At 46.1% G+C, this 20128-nt stretch overlaps 2 protein-coding genes across 22 annotated transcripts in view; one reads left to right on the forward strand and one right to left on the reverse strand.

Moving 5' to 3' along the window:
* syne1b (spectrin repeat containing, nuclear envelope 1b) overlaps positions 1-15459 on the reverse strand; it is a 107275-nt gene extending 91816 nt beyond the window's left edge. For 15 of the 21 annotated variants that reach the window (XM_078941272.1, XM_078941267.1, XM_078941261.1 and 12 more), the window contains exons 1-2: positions 5328-5545; positions 4591-4652 (exon numbers count right to left, since the gene is read on the reverse strand). In XM_078941272.1, the coding sequence (XP_078797398.1) occupies positions 4591-4652; positions 5328-5403 (138 nt within the window). In that variant the 5' untranslated portion in view covers positions 5404-5545. Of the gene's footprint in view, positions 1-4590; positions 4653-5327; positions 5546-12881; positions 13107-15331 lie in introns of those variants that run through there. The other 6 variants (XM_078941279.1, XM_023951591.2, XM_078941270.1 and 3 more) reach the window with 3 other exon arrangements.
* Positions 15460-17342: 1883 nt separating this feature from the next.
* Positions 17343-19852, forward strand: myct1b (myc target 1b). The gene is made up of 2 exons (XM_004085795.5): positions 17343-17645; positions 18622-19852. The coding sequence occupies exons 1-2, from the start codon at positions 17591-17593 to the stop codon at positions 19101-19103; spliced, it is 537 nt and encodes a 178-aa protein (XP_004085843.1). The 5' UTR covers positions 17343-17590; the 3' UTR covers positions 19104-19852.
* The last annotated feature ends 276 nt before the right edge of the window (positions 19853-20128 follow it).

Here is a 20128-nt window from a genome sequence, read left to right on the forward strand (position 1 = left end):
TTGAAATCGTATTACAAAAGTTTGACGAATATTTCATTCTGAGACGCAATATTATCCACGAGCGAGCGTGTTTCTACCAACGGAATCAAAAACAGGGAGAAACGGCCGAAATGTACATCAGGACATTGTATGAACTCGCTGAGCACTGTGAGTTTGGTGACAAAAGAGACGAGCATATTCCGGACCGTCTGGTCGTTGGGATATCAGACAAAGAACTTTCCCGCCAGTTCCAGATTAAAGCGGATCTGACGTTGACTTACGTAATCGAGCGCGTAAGTCAGGCGGAAGAGATAACGCGACAAGTGAATCTTCAAGCTAACCGACCAGAATCTCAGCTGGCTAAAGTCACAGCTGTCAGAAAGTCTGAGGGACAGCATAGAAGAAAAATGCAGCGGCATGAACCTAACAGTCACAGCACTCACATGAAGGAGGAGTGTGGGAGGTGCGGAAAACCACGCCATTCAGATCAAAGGCTTTGCCCTGCACTGAAAAGTAAATGCAACAAGTGTCAAAAGCATGGACATTGGGAACGTAAATGTCATTCTAAAGCAGTGAGAGAGGTCACAAATGATCTTCCAGAGCAGGCATATTTCCTGGGAGCCGTAAACGGGGAGGATAAAGATTGTGCATGGACTGTAACTTTACCCATAAAAAATGTGAAGGTGAACTTTAAAATTGACACGGGAGCGGATGCTACGGTTATTGATCAGGAGACTTTCAAAAAGATGAGCCCTACAACTGAACTGTTGGCTCCAGATACACAATTTGTAAGCCCTGGAGGTGAACTCAAATGCATGGGGAAGTTTCTAGGCGAAACCAGCTACAAAAGAAGAAACTATGCATTTAATGTGTACGTGATACAAGAAACAAGCTGCTTGTTGGGTCGCAGTGAAGCTGTAAAATTGGGCTTAGTGAAGAGGCTCGAGGAGGTCTCAGACGTGTTTGGAGCTGGAGGACTGCTTAAAACTGAACCAGTAAAAATAGCCCTGCGTGAAGACGCCCAACCTTATGCGGTGCATGCAGCCAGACGGATACCTCTGCCGCTGGTGCCACTGGTGAAAAAGGAACTTCAGCGCATGGAGACAGAAGGCATAATTGAAAAAGTCACACAGCCAACAGAATGGTGTGCTGCGATGGTGCCAGTTCTCAAACCCAATAAAAAGGAGGTTCGAATTTGTGCAGATCTCCGGAAACTGAATAAAGCGGTGAAGAGGGAGAAGTACATCATGCCCACCGTGGAGGAAATTCTGCCAAAACTCACAGGATCAAAAGTGTTCACATCACTGGATGCAGCAAGCGGATTTTACCAGATTCCCCTGCATGAAGAGAGTAAGATATTGACAACCTTCATTACTCCATTTGGGAGATACGCCTTCCGACGTCTTCCATTCGGCATAACAAGCGCCCCAGAAATTTTTCAAAGGAAAATGACAGAGACTCTTGCCAACTTGGAAGGTGTAGAGATCTTTATGGATGATGTTTTGATCCATGCCGAGACGGAGGAGCAGCACGACCAACGACTGGCCAAGGTTTTGAAAGTCATAGAAGCAGCAGGCCTCAAGCTGAACAGAGCAAAGTGCAAGTTCAAGCAAAGAGAAGTTCGTTTTCTTGGCCACATAATTGATGAAGCTGGCGTCAGAGCTGACCCACAAAAAGTGACAGGTATAGAGAATTTTCCACAGCCGCAAAATGTAACAGAACTTAAAAGGTTCTTGGGGATGGTTAATTATTTAGCCAAGTTCGTACCAGAACTGTCAACTGTGGCTCACCCATTGTATGAGCTACTGAAAGGACAAGTGGAGTGGACATGGGGACCTGCACAGTGTGAGGCGTTCCGAAAGGTGAAGACAGCGCTGACTACCTCTCCAATACTCGCCTTCTACGATGCCAGCAAACCCACCCTTGTGTCAGCAGATGCTAGCAGCTATGGGCTAGGGGGCGTCCTCCTTCAGCAACATGGGGATCACTGGAAACCGGTAGCCAACTGTACCAGACGCCTCAGCGATGCAGAAAGAAGATACGCACAGATCGAAAAGGAGTGTTTGGCTAGCGTATGGGCGTGCGAACACTTTGACAAGTACTCGTATGGACTGGACTCTTTTAGGTTGGTTACAGATCATAAACCACTAGTACCTCTGATGAACAACAAAGACCTGGACTGTGTACCAGTTAGGTGCCAGAGGTTACTGATGAGATTTATGCGTTTTAATGCCATAGCAGAGTATGCCCCAGGCAAGACCTTAGCGGTAGCAGACGCACTCTCTAGGGGCCCTGAACAGCGTTATGGCGATGAGACCAGTCATGAGGATGTGGCAACACATACTGAGGTGGTAATGAGTCAGATCCCAGCCACAACGTACAGGATGACAGAGTTAAGACAACACACAGAAAATGACAGTCTGCTACAGGCAGTCATAGGATTCATCAGAAATGGGTGGCCTGAGTATGTTGACATGGTACCAGAGTCGATCAGGGAATTTTATCATGTCAGAGGAGAACTGTCAGAGGTTGATGGATTAGTCATCAGAGGCAGGCGCATTGTTGTTCCTACAGAAATGAGAGAGATTATATTGAGGAGAATACATGATGGACATCAAGGGCTGGTTAAATGCAGAGAAAGAGCTAATCAGTCGGTGTGGTGGCCCAGAATGTCGGAGGAGATCGGGACAACTGTGCAACAGTGTGCATTCTGTAGGGAAAACAGAGGTTCGCAGAGAAAGGAGCCATTGATGCCTAGTGAGCTCCCATCAAGGCCGTGGCAAAAGGTTGCCATAGATTTGTTAGAGTTTAGGAAGAAACACTATTTAGTGGTATCTGACTATTACTCCAGATATCTTGAAATACTGGACCTGCCCACAACTACCAGCTGTCAGGTTGTAGCTAAGCTGAAAGCCACATTTGCACGTTTCGGCATCCCGGAGGTGCTGATGAGTGATTACGGAGCCCAGCTAGTTTCCGCAGAAATGAGAGAGTTTAGTCAGGAATATGACTTTGTTCATGTCACATCAAGCCCACATTACCCACAGAGTAATGGTCAGGCTGAGCGGGCAGTTCAGACAGCTAAAAGCATTTTGAAACAGGATGATCCACTTCTGGCCTTAATGTCGTACAGAGCCACACCTTCCTCCTCCACAGGTGTCAGTCCAGCAGAACTGCTGATGGGCCGGAAAATAAGAACTACGCTACCCACCTTGCATGACAACCTGAAACCGGGATGGCCTACAGAGGAGAAGATCCGACAGGCAGATGCAGCTGCCAAGCAAAAGCAAGCTTACTACTACAATGGCAGAAATGGAGTAAGACTTTTACATCCACTGCAGCCGGGAGACTCAGTGCTCACCAAACTGGACGGACAGAAAGGATGGACAACGTCTGCCGTGGTTCACAGTTCTAGCTCCACTCCAAGGTCCTACGTCGTGGAAACAGATCAAGGAGAGCGCTACAGAAGAAACAGACGACACCTGCAGTTCATACCACCACCACCTAAACCTGTCAGTGAGTCCACCAACCAGCACACTCTAGAAGACACGCAGGAAGGGGAAAAGCAGCAAACTCTTCCAATTTCACCCGGGACGGGTACCGTCACTCGCTCAGGCAGAGTGAGCAAAGCCCCAGTCAGACTAGATTGGTGATTTAGGACTTTAGTAGAGAAGATTAGTAATCTCTGAGAAGGTATGCTCCCTTCGTTTATGCATTTCAGCAGCTGTTTCAATTTGTTCAGCCATTTTTGCTGTAGCTGTTTCTGAAAGAAAAGGAGGGTAAGAAGTTAAAGTAAGTATGTTAATTTTAGGTAATAAGTTGAAGCCTAGAGTAAGAAAGAATGTTTAATTTCATGTAAGAGTATGAAGCCTAGAATTTTTATAAGGCAATTGAGTATTATTAAAATAACTGTTTACACAAAGATGTCATAAGTTCCATTGAGAGTTTTCTAAAACGTTACTTGAAGGGGGAGATGTAATGTTAGAAGTGACCAGTAGAGGGCACTGGTAAGTTAAGCATGAAGGGACTGAGGTGGAAAGAACACGAGGAAGTGGTTGAGGAATGTCTGGAACTGGAATGTATGTTAGAGAGCAACGGAGGAATAAAAGTCTCAAGAGTTGAACCTACAGAGTGTCCTGCAGTCTATTTTATGTCTGTAAGACAAGAACAGACATTACAGACGGAGCGTGACGGGCGGCGGGACAGAGAGTTCGCTTTGTAATCCAGGTTCCTGCAGGGATCTGTCCTCACCCGCCTGCTCTCCATCTGCCCCGCCAGGGCCAACCCCCCCCAACAGACACAGAGCTGTGCGTCAAGAACACACAACCCCCCCACACACACACAAACACACAGACCTGTGCGTCATGAACACACACAGCTGCCCCATACACAAACAGATGCTCAAACCTCCACGGGTGGGGGGCTCAGCACACTGCTGTGTCAGAGTGAGTGACCCCCCCACCCCCTCGAAAATGGTTTACATCCGGCTCCATGAGATGAAGTCAGTTCAGTGGCCATTTTTTCATGATACAGACGCTGCCATGTTGGAGCCAGGCGGGGTCTGTTACCCCCCACCCTTCCTCAAAGCTTGGACTGGACCGACAAACTGACCTTTTCCAGATGGGAGTTGATCCATTTGGTGAAAGTTCTCTTCTGCACGGCCTCCTGCTCATCTGCAAAGACAGATTGGGGTCAGAGGTCGTCACAGCTGGAATCTGAGTTCAGACTTTGATTCTGTTCTAGCAGACGATCAAACCGTCCGTGTCCCTGCAGGAGTTCAGCATGGACTTACATCCTGTTGGTCTGCAGATGCGGTTTTAACATCAGTTGTTTCTAAACGTCTGAAATGATTTTTTTATTCCTTTTATCCAACTTCTGTCTACATTTCAGGTTTACAGCCGCTCTGCATTTTCCTGCAGAAACTTCTGAGGCTTTCATGACCAAAGAGCTTTTTCTACATTTTCCAAACTAAACCATGAAACAAACTTTAGGTCAAAGGTCATCGATTCATAGAGCTGAGCGGGGGGTTGCCCTCTGTCTGGGGTCCCCATGTGAACAGCAGAGAGCCCCCCCCCCCCCCCCAAAAAAAGGGGTGAAAGCGGAGGCGTTGGAGATGAGAGGAGGAGGAGGAGCAGCAGTGGAATGCTCTCCTTCGTGCTCCTCATTCATTATGCAGCACGTGAACAAAGCTTCTCTCTGCTTCAGCAGAGCTGCACACAGCAGCCATTTTCAAGCATCACCTTCAGGAGCACAGACAGGTCACATGACCCGCACGCATCACACGCGGGGGTGTCCGCTGCAGCGCACGGATGCAGCGGCGCAGCCGAGGATCCGGCCGCCATACTCACCGCGCAGATACTGACAGAAGCCCGTCACCAGGTTGATGGAGGTCTTCCTGACTGCAGGGTCCACATAGTGAGCCATTCTGCTGCTCGGAGTCGGAGCCGGAGACCCCGAGTGACGGACAGGGACGTGCCGGGGGGCTGCGGGGAAATGTCTCCTCCTCCCTGACCCCCCCCCCACGCGCACAGCCCTAATGGAGAGGACGGTTTTAGTCCCGATCTTCCCTCTTCATGCTTCTTTCCAATCGGGACGAGCCATGCTAGTGTGGATGCTCACAGCCCCCCCGCTTCACCCAGATCAGCTGGGACGGGCTCTCCACCAATCAGCTCCGTGGAGGCAGTGATGTCACAGCATCAGCTGCATCATGGTGACTTCAGCTTGGTTTGAGTATGTGTGTGTGTTTACACGTGTTCATGTTTACATGTGTGTGTTTACTTGTGTGTGTGTTAACATGTGTTTGCATGGCTGTGTGTTTACATGTGTGTGTTTACATGTGTGTGTGTTTACTTGTGTGTGTTAACACGTTAGTGTTTGCATATGTTCATGTTTAAATTTGTGTGTGTTTACATGTGTGTGTTTGCATGTGTGTGTTTACATGTGTTTGTGTTTTTATGTGTGTCTGTTTACATGTGTTTGTGTTTACGTGTGTGTGTGTTTACATGTGTGTGTATTTACATGTTTATGCGTTTACATGTGTGTGTGTTTACATGTCTATGTGTTTACATGCGTGTGTATTTACATGTTTATGTGTTTACATGCGTGTGTATTTACATGTTTATGTGTTTACATGCGTGTGTATTTACATGTTTATGTGTTTACATGCGTGTGTATTTACATGTTTATGCGTTTACATGCGTGTGTATTTACATGTTTATGTGTTAACATGCGTGTGTATTTACATGTTTATGCGTTTACATGTGTGTGTATTTACATGTTTATGTGTTAACATGTGTGTGTATTTACATGTTTATGCGTTTACATGTGTGTGTATTTACATGTTTATGTGTTAACATGCGCGTGTATTTACATGGTTATGTGTTAACATGTGTGTGTATTTACATGTTTATGCGTTTACATACGTGTGTATTTACATGTTTATGCGTTTACATGCGTGTGTATTTACATGTTTATGCGTTTACATGTGTGTGTATTTACATGTTTATGTGTTAACATGCGTTTGTATTTACATGTTTATGCGTTTACATGTGTGTGTATTTACATGTTTATGTGTTAACATGCGTGTGTATTTACATGTTTATGCGTTAACATGCGTGTGTATTTACATGTTTATGTGTTTACATGCGTGTGTATTTACATGTTTATGTGTTTACATGCGTGTGTATTTACATGTTTATGTGTTTACATGCGTGTGTATTTACATGTTTATGCGTTTACATGCGTGTGTATTTACATGTTTATGTGTTTACATGCGTGTGTATTTACATGTTTATGTGTGCCCTGCCTGTCACTTTTTTCTGGCTTCAGTCGTTCCAGTTTCTCAATATTTGTCCATAAACTGGTCAGACAGATGGAACCAGAGATCGTAGAACTTCAAATGAAACCAACAGAACCTTAGAGAACATTTTCAGACGTTCTTCCAGACAAGGGGTTTTCCAGAAAGCAGGTTCTGCTAGATCCCACGATAAGTTTGAGGCTAAGGAAGCTGATAACCTCAGCTTTCTGTTCCAGAAATGGAGGTATGTTTCAGGGTAGGTCAAGTTGCCATGGCAACTCATGCTCTGAACATAACCAGGGGGGTATTCCAGAAGGCCCGTTTAAACTCCCCTGACTTTAAGCCTGAACTCTGGCTGAAATCTGCCTTAACTTGTTTACTCTGGGTATGTCGGTTCCAACAGACCGGATATGAGTTGGCATAATTACGCTCCACTTGGTAACCCTGGGTTAATGCACGTGCACAGCAGGTACATAAAGACATTCTCAATGGATCGCCGATTTCCAGAGTCACCATGGAAACGCGTGGAAAAAAAAGAAAACGCTATACTTTAGTGAGACGGAGTCTGAGGTTTAAATGACGGCGTATGAAGATTATACGTCCATCAAAAAAGTAATACGGCTGAATCATCAAAAGAAAGAGTTTCTGCTTGTAGTAGAAGAACAGACAAAGTAAACGCACGAGTTTCTGATCTTATTTCCATTTTCATGTGACGCATATATATATATATATATATATATTTATATATATATATATATATATATATATATATAAAACTTATCCAACTTAAATGAATTACTTCTATTGGTAACAAGTAATTGAGTTAAATTTATTCAACCTAATTTCTTACATCTATAAAACTCAATAATTGTTTATACAAGTCAAATTTACATATTTATCTAACTAAATGTCATATTACTCCAATTCAACGTATCTTTTTTCCATCTTAATTATTCTTGAACTCTCATATGTCTAAGTTAGAGGCTGCAGATATACTCATTTTTACAATAAAATAAATGAAACACAGTGAAATTACATCATGAAACTATAAACCTTTTCTCAGTCTTTAACATTACACCACTAAGCATTAGGGCTGCTAAATAAACTCATCCTCTCCCTCCCTCTCACTCATGGTGCAGAGACGTAAGCAAAGTAGGACAAAATAACTCAACAAAACACGGTAAAACAGCTAAACAACTAAACACATTTGGTCAAAAAGCCACACTTATACCCAAATCCGTCCAGACAGGCAAAGGGAATGGTATCCCACAATCCTTTGCGGTGCCGATCTAACAGCAGCACCAAGGTTACACCTACTTAATTGAATTAATTTGAATAAAAGTAAAATAAATGTCTTAAACTACGTGTTATTTTTAAGATGACTTAACAAACAAATGATTTATCTTAACTGAAGCAAATAATTAAGTTAGATCAAAGTAAAAAGTTTCTCTTTCCAACATCCATATGTGGTCTTATCACCCTCTCACGGTGGAAAAAGTATTATCTGAGCTTCTTCATCCACTAAATCATCTTCAAATGGACACGCCATGCTGCTTCACCTCTCTGAAAACAAACTAACCTTCAACTAAACCTGCTCCAGACCAGGTTTTGTTCAGAGCATGAGTTGCTATGGCAACTTGATCTACCCTGAAACATACCTCCATTTCTGGAACAGAAAGCTGAGGTTATCAACTTCCTTAGCCTCAAACTTACCGTGGGAGCCAGCAGAACCTGCTTTCTGGAAAAAAAAAACAGAACCCGGTTCCACGTCATTCACTTTCTCCACAGAAGAGGTTCCTGATAACAAGCACAGTTTGTGGCAGCAGAACCCGCTCAGCAGAACGACCCTCGACCCCCCCCCCCCTTACCCAGAGGCTGTGAAAGCTTTTGATGGCTAAAAGTAGAATTCCATTCTTCTTGATCTGCTGGAAGTGACCCAGAAAGGATGTTTGGATGGAAATGCTTTTATTTTTATCCTTCAAACGAGAAAAAACGGAACGAAATGATCCAGAGGATCCTAATCAACCTGAAAGTCATGGACGTCCTTCCTTCAGACGCCAAATGTCTGCCAATGGATGCAGCTTAGTTTCTATGGAGTCCTATACTGTTCATAATTAAATAAATAAATATTTAATTAAATAAATAAATATGACCTCGTGCAAATACACAATCAACCAATAAATCTCACATAAATATATAAAAAGATCATGAAATTGTGAAAAACCTGCACACTGATTTTAAATTAGCCATTATATCATTCAATATATTTCATTTTGCTTTAAAAACATGTTTATTATTTTAAAACAGCATTTTAAAATATTCATTTTTAATCATGTGGAATAATATTATAATTCTGTCTTTTTTCAGAAGCTCGTATTTCAAAATCAATATTTTCCAAAGTAGCTTTGTTTTTATTTCATGTTGCTGTTTTTCACAATGGTTTATTTATTTCATAAAGAGCTTTTTCAGCAGACTGAGTGTGTCTATCAATCAGTGAAAGTGGGCGGGATCTAAACGCTCATTGGCTGATCCATGGAAATCGACTCATATTCCTCGATACCCGCTCAGCGGTGTGCCAGTCAGAGAGATGACATGTTTCAGTGATATCTGCACGGCTTTGCTGACATTAGAGATCAAACAGAGACAAACTATCTGTCTGCTGCAGCAAACATGAACGACTATGTTATTGTAGTTTGAGGGTTTGTGTGGACCAAACCACAGAGGAGCTCCGGTCGTTGAAACACTCCTCATTCTCACGCCATTCACTCAGAGCTCACATCGTGCCTCACACTGTGTCGGCTCGCAGGAGGCGAGCTGGCGGACCGACAGTCAGACCAGGCAGCTTGCTGAGGCCTCCTGAACCTTATGATATGTTTCTATTTTCATTGAGACAATGATTATAATCAGGTCCTCTGATTTTATTTTTCCCTCCCGGGAATATGTTGAACCTTTCCTGCGATGACGTTTCTGACCGTGGTCGGAAAACGCAGCGGAGATCCGGGATTGATTGAGCAATTCTCCAGCCAGGGCTTACTCCAAGAATCAGGATCTGTACTTTGGAGGAAACCTTTTTTTACTATTACTTTTCCGGGGGACAGGGCAACAGACCCTTAACTTGCGCTCACACACTCACTCTCACGCTGCCTGGGCGCTGTGATTTACACGTAATTTAAGACGTAGTTTGACTGCAGGAGCTGAAGCAGACTCTCTCTGGGATGATCTCATGAACTCAAACATGGAAACATTGTTATCATGTGAAACTATTCAAAATAATAAACCTGATCTTTTAACACTCCATGTACATGGTGCATCCATGCATTGTTACTGAGATAAGCACAGGCAACCGCTCCATGTGGCTATCAGGCCAAAGCATTAGCTGGTAGCCCCTCCCACACGCGGCATGTTGCGTTCATTGAACTCCAGTTCATAGAAGTTTTGTGGAACTCCAACAACCACTCAGCCTAACTTAGACCACTACTAGATGTTCATGAGAAGATGAAAACCGCTGAGACAACCACAAAACCAGCTGAACTATGCACACTCGCCCAAAGCCACTTTTGTCCGCAAATTTAGAACAGAAACTGCCCAATTTATGGTAACACTGTGGATGTGTTGATGTGCAGACTCCCCCTAGTGTTGAGGAGTGTGCATTGCGCCGTCACGTTTGCTGAAGCTTCTTCGATCGATGTAGTCAGGGTGCAGCTGCTCATGTCTGAGTAAAGGAATAGCCAATCACAAAAGTGTCTCCGCCTTGTCTGGTTTGATTGACAGACAGACCCAGTCTCCTGAAAAAGTTCTTCATGAAATAAATAAACCATTGTGAAAAACAGCAACATGAAATAAAAACAAAGCTCTTTTGGAAAATATTGATTTTGAAATCCAAGGTTCTGAAAAAAGACAGAATTATAATAATATTCCACATGAATAAAATGAATATTTTAAAATGCTGTTTTAAAATAATGAACACGTTTTTAAAGCAAAATGAAATATATTGAATAATATAATGGCTAATTTAAAATCAGTGTGCAGGTTTTTCACCATTTCATGATCTTTTTATGTATTTATGAGAGATTTATTGGTTGATTGTGTATTTGCATGAGTTCATATTTATTTATTTAATTAAATATTTATTTATTTAATTATGAACAGTATAGGACTCCATAAGTTTCCTTCATTCAGTCATTATTTGGGAATGGGGGGGGGGGTGGGTGAAGTAACGTTCCTCAGATTGAATCTGTCTGCAGGAACAGCAGAAGTCCACTAGAGGGCAGCTTCATGCAGAGTGTCTAAATGTAAATGTTACTATTGTTTGGCTGTTCCGGTGCTTCCATAACCCCCAGAATGCTTCAGCAGAAGCTACAGACCAACCACACGCTGAAGGTTCACAGGCGGGAGCACAGGTGGAGGTGTGTTTCCACGGCTCAGGTAAAGGAGTCCAGCTGTGTCAGCAACACGTCATCGAGCAGGAAATCAGCAGTCACTCCTCCCACACGCTTCAGCCGGGCGGATGGCGTGCCGACTGTAAAAACTGCATCTCCAGCCAGAAGAAGACATTTAGAAAGCACATAGATCTGAAGGAATCATTCACCCGTCCATCTTTTAAACCACGGAATCCCTGTCAGGGTCCTGCGGTAGCTGGAGCCTATCCCACTGTTGGCCAAAGGCGGGGAGAAAGCGACACGATGGATCCTTTTTGGTCATTTTGGAGATTTTCTTTTCACAAAAGCCATTTTAACCACTTGTGTGTGTTTTTTAAGGCCAAGAATTGCAAGTTTAAGCTCTTCTCTATATAAATCTGGACCAGCACCAACTATCAAGGAAACAGGAGAAGATGGCGGCAGGACCATGAAGGCGAGGACGCCTTTCAGAGGAAACTCCCACCACACACCAGCAGAGATGCCAGGAACACACCGAAAAAGTCGTGCTGCTTGTTGTCCAGTTGCTCCTGGTCTTTTATTTCATTGGATCAGGGAAAACAGGGTGAGGGGGTATGAGCACGACACCCCCATCCTGAAATCGCTGCACTGGCTTCCTGTTTCATCCTGGATTGAATACAAACTTCTCATCATCACCTACAAATGCACGGCCAGTCAGGCACCACCATACCTCCAGGGACTCCTCGTTCCCCAGAAACATCCCTGTTCCCTCCGTTCATCGGGCAGCTTCCTTCTTCAGCCCCCCCCCCCCCAGAGCATTTTGTTCTGCTGCACCCAGGCTCTGGAACTCCCTTCCTATCAATCTCAGAACATCACAGACCCTGGACTCTTTTAAAGACGTTCCTTTTTTTAAAAAGCCTGATGGTTTTTATTCTGTGCTTGTTAAATCCTACTAAAGTTAGTTTGGATTATAATCTGCACATTTTCTTTTTTTTAGTTTTTATTCACATCTTGTTGCACTTTGAGGTTTTGTTAAATGAAAATTGTATTATTAATAAAAATCATTATTATAATTATTTGAGTCGATTATGATTTGAAGCGTCATAACATTTATGTTAAATCTGCAGAAAGACAAATATCACAAAAGTGAAATTCTGACACTAAGATAAGCGGAACGTATCTGTCCGTCAACACTGTGGGTTAGGAGGAGGGATGAGGCAGACAGGAAGCAGTGTGCACGTGCACGTGCACATGGGGGTGGAGCTACATGCACGCTGCCAAAGTAAACCGGGGGGGAGGACCCCCGGACCAGGAGCACCCCCAACCCACGCAGGGGAAGGGGGGGGCAGTGGGAGTAAGTAAACCACTGGGGGGGCTGTCACACTCCCCAGTCCAGTTCCTTACATACAGTCTGGGGGTCCGGGGGTCTTCCCTGCTGGGGGTCTCCCCCCACCCCCGGTTTCTCCCTGCTGGGGCCCCAGTAACCCAGTGCCTGCTCAGTCAGAATCCTGAAGGTTCAAAACTTTATTTACACGGACAGTCAGAAGGCGGAGCATTCAGAGACAAAGCAGCTGCAGGTGATTTGGCCTCAGCACTCCTTTATGGGACTCCCGGCGGCGAGCATGGCGTGAGCATGGCGTGAGCATGGCGTGAGCATGGCGTGAGCATGGCAGCAGTGCTGCACGCCGGCGTGCAGCCGACCCGAGTCCCAGAGGAAGAGTCACACTTACTCTGCAGCTTCAGCATCACGTTGGCGATGTCCACAGAGCCTCCACCCGGGCGCCGCGCGGATGCCATGCCGTCCCTCGGGGGGGGGGGGGGGCACCGATGTTGAGAGCTTCCTGTGGCAGCACACCCCCCTGCCCCCCACCTCCACAGCCTCCTTCCGCTCTGACTGCAGTCAGGCCTGGACGAATGTCTGGTCTTTGTAGGTGAAGCAGATGTTCCTCCACGGACTGAAAGGACAGGTTGAGCATTTATCTGAGACACTCTAGTCTCTGGGATTCAAACTCTTTCAGAAAAGTTTTAGTTTGTTCCTGTACAGAAGAACTGAAGGATTAAACCCCAATTAATGTTTCCATGAAACAGTTTTTTACTTTCCTCACTTTCATTAAAAATTGACTGAAATACAGAAAAAGATCTGGAGGGGTCTTCATCTGAGGAAAAACCCCCAACCCGGTTTCCATGTGAACTACAGTCCACTGCAGAAACGGTTCCAGCCACACAAATCTGCAGAGCAGCTCCACCTGGACCCACGTTGACCCGGTCAGATCCCATCTGCAGTTCTCACATTAACTGCAGGAATTTTCAGCTTTGTGGACATTTTTATTCTGATCCAAACACCAACAAATCATTGATTAAAGAGGTAAACAGCATTGAAAGACTATTTATACTTGTTTCTTCTACAGCTCTCTTGGCACATTCACACAGACAGAGGCTCTGCTGACAGAAACCTGGAACCACTAGCAGCACTGTGGGGTTCAGCAGCTTGCTCAAAGACACTTCAACTCATGGACAACATGGTGGAAACTGAAGAAAAGAGAGAGCTATACTTTAGTGAGACGGAGTCTGAGATTTAAATGACGGCGAATGAAGATTATACGACAATCAAACAGTAACACGGCTGCATCATCAGCAAAAGAAAGAGTTTCTGCTTGGAGAAAAAGAACAAAGTAAACGCACGAGTTTCTATCTCATTTCTATTTTCATTGTATATATATATATATATATATATATATATATATATATATATATATATATATATATATATATAAAAAACTTATCCAACTTAAATGAGTTACTTCAATTGGTAACAAGTAATTGAGTTAAATTTATTTGACTTAATTTCTTATGTCTATCCAATGCAATTAGTGTTTATACAACTCAAATTTACATATTTATATAAAGTAAATGTCATTTTAATTCAATTCAATTTTTTAATCCTTTACCATTTCTCCAACATTGACGTTACACCGCAAACCACTAGTGGTTTTAAATATCATCCTCCTCCTCCCTCTCACTCATGGTGCAGAAAGAATTACACATAACAGGATAAAATAACTAGACAAAACACAGTAACACAGCTAAACAACTAAACACATTTGGTCAAAAAGCCACACTAAAACCCAAATCTGTCCAGACAGGCAAAGGGAATGGTATCCCACAATCCCTTGCGGTGCCCATCTAACAGCAGCACCAAAAAGTAAAAAAGTAAAATAACTGTCTGACACAACTTCCTTAGCCTCAAACTTACCGTGGGAGCTAGCATAACCTGCTTTCTGGAAACCCCCTGAGGTCGATCGCTCTGCCTCTGGATCACAGTTTCCTCCTCCTGATCTTCAAGTGTTAAAATTAACCCCAGAAAAACAAAATATACCCACCTGCAGCCTCTGCATGCAGCCTCTGCGTGCAGCCTCTGCGTGCAGCCTCTGCGTGCAGCCTCTGCGTGCAGCCTCTGCGTGCAGCCTCTGCATGCACCTGCAGCCTCTGCGTGCAGCCTCTGCGTGCAGCCTCTGCGTGCAGCCTCTGCATGCACCTGCAGCCTCTGCGTGCAGCCTCTGCGTGCAGCCTCTGCATGCACCTGCAGCCTCTGCATGCAGCCTCTGCGTGCAGCCTCTGCATGCACCTGCAGCCTCTGCATGCAGCCTCTGCATGCAGCCTCTGCATGCAGCCTCTGCATGCAGCCTCTGCATGCAGCCTCTGCATGCAGCCTCTGCATGCAGCCTCTGCATGCAGCCTCTGCATCCACCTGCAGCCTCTGCATCCACCTGCAGCCTCTGCATCCCCCTCTAGCCTGCATGCTAGAGACTGCAGGTGGATGTTAGCATCAATTCAGACAGATTCTTTTTCTTTCCATATGTAAAAGTAAAAGTTTAAGTCTATTCCACTGAATTCATCTGCGCTTAAACTCTGAAAGGAAGTGACGTCATGACTTAAGGTCACGTGGAAGATAAACTAACATTAAAACATAAAATAAACTTCTTTTTGAAAGGGGGGGGGGGTCTGAACCGCTGATTCATAGAAAAGCGGAACTGACAACAAGTTGGCACCACAACGACACAGGAAGCTGCCCCCCCCCCCTCTCCCTCCACGCGGTACCGGACCCCCTCCACGCGGTACCCCCCGCCCTCAAAGCCCCAGCATGTCGGAATCGAACAGCACAAGGTGGTGAGACGGTTACCGAGCGTTCGGAGCGGCGGAAGCCTCTGCGCGTGTCTGTTGCCTGGTTGCTATGGAGACGGGAAACCGAAACTCGCAGGCACAAGGCAGTCCGCAACCGCAAATAGAGGAGGGGCTCGTGGCCGGATTGGGGGGGAGGGGGGCTGTCATTAAAGTTGTATTTATTTATTTTAACAGTAGAAAACTTAAAGTTCCCGCGCTTCACCAACCGCACCGGAACAACGACAGGCACGAGCTTCACTTTCTGCTTCCGCGTGAATCCAAACCTAAACACGTCCAAAGGATTTTCTCCGAACCTCCAGAACCTTTGAGCAAACTGGACCAGGCCATCAGGATGCCAAACACCCTCTCCCCTCTCCACCTACCCACCACCCATCTCCCCCCATGAACAGTGCCCCCCCCCGCTGCCTTGAGACACTGCCTTAAGTGCACTCGCACTTTAATAGCTAATAGCTGAGGTTGTAAATTGTATTTCTTTTCTTTCCTTTTACTTATATATATATATATATATATATATATAAAAGTATGTATGTTTTTTTTTCTCTTGAACAGACATGAGAGAGTTAGAAACGGAATTTCGATTCATTGTATGTGATGCACATGTGAAGAATCGACAAGAAAGTTGACTTTGAGATGAACTCAGATCCTCAACACCAAACCGTCCAATGTCAGTCTGGTCCCCTGAAGCCCCCCATCACAGACCCCAACAACCTCCACCATCAGCACCGCCCCTTCCCCTCAGACTCACCTCGCCCTCGGTCCTCCTCACTCGACGGCACGCTCTCCGATCTGCAGGTGTGCTTCAGGGCCCCTGCTCCTCATCACCTGTTTGCTTCCCCTCAGAAAAATCTTCTGCTAATTCTACTTCCAGTTCTACACAGACGACACCTCCCTCTATGTGTCAGCCAAGGAAGCTCCTCCCCCTCCCTCTGGCAGAAGTTAGTTTCTGCTTTTCTTCCAACTTCCTCCCTCTGAGCAGCAGAACTTCTTCATGTTGGTACCGGGTCCATCTTCTCCACTATGGAAGCGTTTCTGCAGCATAATTCAAAATAAAAGTCAGTTCCAGAAATGCTTCATCATCTTCAAAATAAAGCTGCGTTCATCCACTCAAAAGTCAAATGAAAAATCCATCCTCCAAAATCCTTTTTCATTTTCTACTTTAGCATCGCTCATTCTGTGACATCATTAAAGCGAAAAAGACGTTGGCGTAAAAACAATTGCATTTTCGTTTTCACATCCACCACACAAAAAGTGTTGCATAATTCATTTCCAGTCAGCATTTCCAGGGGGGAGGCAAACGCCAGATTGACCCTCCGATCCATCCACAGCAACGGGGAGAAGTGGTTTCTCTCTAAATTTAACGGGACTGTTTGGACCTTTAACCAGACCTGAAAGGCTAACACACATGCTTACACACATGCTAACACACATGCTTACACACATGCTAACACACATGCTAACACACATGCTAACACACATGCTTACACACATGCTAACACACATGCTAACACACATAAAAGACCACTGAGGCATAGAACCAATGAGGTTTCTCACTGACGGAACTCTGTCTCCCCCTACTGGACGTCTTTAGATTCATATCGTCACCAGAAATGATGGGTTTCGCCATGTCCAAGGAAATATTTGAGTTTTAGTTTATCCATCCATCCTCAAACCCACTCTATTCCCTTCAGGGTGACATGGTTGCTGGAGCCTATACTTCAAAGGCTTGTTTTTGTGTGAGTTTGTGGGGGGATGACCATATTTGGTCAAGAGCATCAGAGCTTTGAAGGTTCTTTCTTCTTCTGAATAAAAACTCTTGACTGTTGAACTGAAATCCTGAAACCCTGTTGGAGTCGACATGAACGCGTGAGCAGCGGCAGAACGCTGGTCTGATGCTGAGAACCTGACAGAAGAAGGAACTCGACAACAATTGGAGGAAGTTCCTGCATGTTCTGAGGAAACTCCGACTCCGGGCTTAGCTTATTTGGAAAATGTTTCTGTGGGTTTTTACTGAAAAAGCAGATCTTGGTGGATCTGAACGCTGGATGACATCGGCGTTCTGTCCTCTAAGGTGTTTCAGGGAGTCGCTTTGTTGAATCCTTTAGTTCCAAAGGAAGTGATGCAGGAGGAAGCAGCTCTGCTTCCCACAGTCCTGTCCCTCACAGATAAGCTCTTCTAAATTTAAAGCCTGAGAGGGAAGGAAGCTTGACGGCAACGCGGCACTCCAGACATGACCAGCGGGGAGTGAAGGTCCAGAAAAATGGCTCAGAATGACACCAACCTCTTCTGGGAAATCCTTCACTCCTTCAACCTCGGTAAGTGTTTCTGCTCCTGCAGGAGAACCTCGGTGCTGGAAGCTGAAGGACGGCAGTGGAACGCTGGTGGTTCTAACGCAGAACCGGGGCGCTGTCACATTGAAACAGAGGGAGAGGTCTCCCTCTGCAGGACCACCTTTACTCAGGAACCTCCACAGCTGAGCGCCTTCAGTTCCAGCAGAACACCTTTTTGTTCTCATTCGGTTCTGGTCCAGAGCAGATGGACGGAACTCAAGCACGCGTTGAACCACAACATCTGTCTCAGTCTCTGCGTCTAAATCAAGTCAGTGTGAAGATGTTCTGCATCATCCTCAGGTGTTCCTCAGACAGCAGACAGAAGTTCCTCTGTCTGCGTGGTGATGGTTCCATGACGTGGTTCTGTCCTGGAACCATCACCACGCAGACGCGATGGTTCCATGACGTGGTTCTGTCCTGGAACCATCACCACGCAGACGCGATGGTTCCATGACGTGGTTCTGTCCTGGAACCATCACCACGCAGACGCGATGGTTCCATGACGTGGTTCTGTCCTGGAGTTCTTCTTGGCTCCGTTGTTCTGGAGCGCTGATGGACAACTGAGGAGCCGCATTTAGGCTTCATTTTAGCCTGAAAAGGCAGCCCAAGGTCTCCCTGCAGGACTGCAGCGTCAGCGGCTGATCCGAGGCAGCGTCCCAAAGGAGGTTCTGTAGACTGATGAGGACGTGGACCCTGTGAGGAAACGGGGGGGGGGCACCTGTGAGTGCAGTCATAGAAGAACTTTGACAGGTACCATGAAGCAGGTTGGGACGATCCACGTTAAACCCAGAACACCCATCTCCTGTCTGAACGGGAGGTCCACCTTTCCCTGACCTCCAGCCCCACTCGTTTCAGTTCTGATGGACCAGAACCAGGCAGGAAAAGAAGGACCGGTTCTTCTGTGGCAGCTTGAATCCTAAAAGGTTCTTCTAACTGATGAGCATCTTCTGCCTTTTTGCAGGTGACATGGTTCTGGCCTTCTCTCTGTCCGTGCTTGTGGGCCTGCTACTGGGGGCTCTGGTCTACGTCCTGCTGACCTGGGCGTCCCGGCGCCGGGCTTCGGCCCGGATCACCAGGCGCTCCAAGAGGAGGTCTCCACAGATGTGTGCCTCCCCCTGTAGCCAGCTGGGGCTCTACAGGAGCACCTTCCTCACCGTCTACCGGCAGCCGTCGCTGGAGCCCGTCGGCCAGCTGGGCAGCAAGCTCCGCCCAGAGGCGTCCACCTTCCGCCCCCTGTCCAGTAGGAAAAAGGCCCCCCTGGATCCGGAGGGGGAAGCTCGTGGGAACCCGTCTGAGGAGATGTCAAACTGGGATTCTGAGTCTTTGGTGCCAAACAAGAGACACTCCTTCTGGCTGGGGGGCAACGGCCTGAAAGGGTTTCTGAACGCCGCCCCCCCTGCCTATGACGCAGCCGTCCACTGCTTTGCAGAGACCTCCACCTGAGGTCTCCACAAAGGGGGCGTGTCCCACTGGAATCAGGTCAGAACCTGGAACTCATGCAGCATGTCTGAATGTTCTGACCCGTTCTGGAGCTTCTGTCCGGCAGACACCGGATGTTTGGTGCTTGGGTTCAGGTTTGGGAGGACCGTTCTGAGCTGGAACACAAGAGAAGCTCCTCAACTGAAGAGGAGGATGTTGACCTTCATCCTCCATCCTCCTCCTCAGCTTAGGGATGAAGGCCTCTGCAGAAGCGGCTTTAATGACGTCACTGTGACTCTTTTCAGCGTCCCGTCTGTGATTGACAGTCCCCCCAGCAGGTGGACCTGACGCTCCAGTCCAGACCTGGTTTGGGGGAAACCCCCTCCATCCCATCCTCATGGACTAAAGCAGGGGTGGCCAGCCCCGCCTGTTTTCCAGCTCTCCCTCACCAGCTTGCTGCTGATTGGCTGACTCAAGGCATTTCACATCCTGATTGGCTGAACACACCTCCTTTAGGTTCTCAGCATCAGGCAGGAAAACAGGCGGGGTTGAGGCTCTTGAGGATTGGCCACCTCTGGACTAACGGAACCCGCTGTGAGGAGAACCTCATGTCCAAATAAGGACTGGAGGAACCAGTGACGTCAGGAGCAGCAAACGCGTCCTCCTCTTCCTCTGGACCCCTTTCAGATTCTTTCCGGTTCTGAATGTTTGTGTTTTTCCTTTGGGAAATGTTCCCGTTTGTCTGAATAAATGAAGCAGCTGATTGACATGAAGACCTTTGCTTCTTTCTTCAGTTTTTCCCTCTGATTCAAATCAAGTCTTCTCAGATGTGATTCTATTTTAATATCTATTGTTTTTTCCGTTCACGTGACAAACGTTAAACTTCAATCTAGTTTGTACCGTCACGTGCGGTTACGTGCACGCACGTCCCTAACTTGGGTTGCCATTCAGACAGAAATCCCCCTTTGAGCCTTAGAGCTCGTGCTGATTGGAGTGAGGGGCGGGGGGGGGGGGCAGAGGCAGGTAGATCATTCGTCTGTTCTTCTTTT

Source organism: Oryzias latipes, chromosome 22 (assembly GCF_053564925.1).
Source record: "Oryzias latipes strain Hd-rR chromosome 22, Olatipes_Hd-rR_3.1".
In the NCBI taxonomy this organism is placed as follows: Eukaryota; Metazoa; Chordata; class Actinopteri; order Beloniformes; family Adrianichthyidae; genus Oryzias; species Oryzias latipes.

What these genes read in the sequence shown, in the direction of transcription:
- myct1b (XM_004085795.5), top strand. Translation starts at nt 17,591, where the DNA reads ATGGCTCAGAATGACACCAACCTCTTCTGGGAAATCCTTCACTCCTTC. An exon ending in CCTTCACTCCTTCAACCTCG is followed by an intron (nt 17,646 to 18,621) that starts GTAAGTGTTTCT and finishes GCCTTTTTGCAG; the next exon opens with GTGACATGGTTCTGGCCTTC.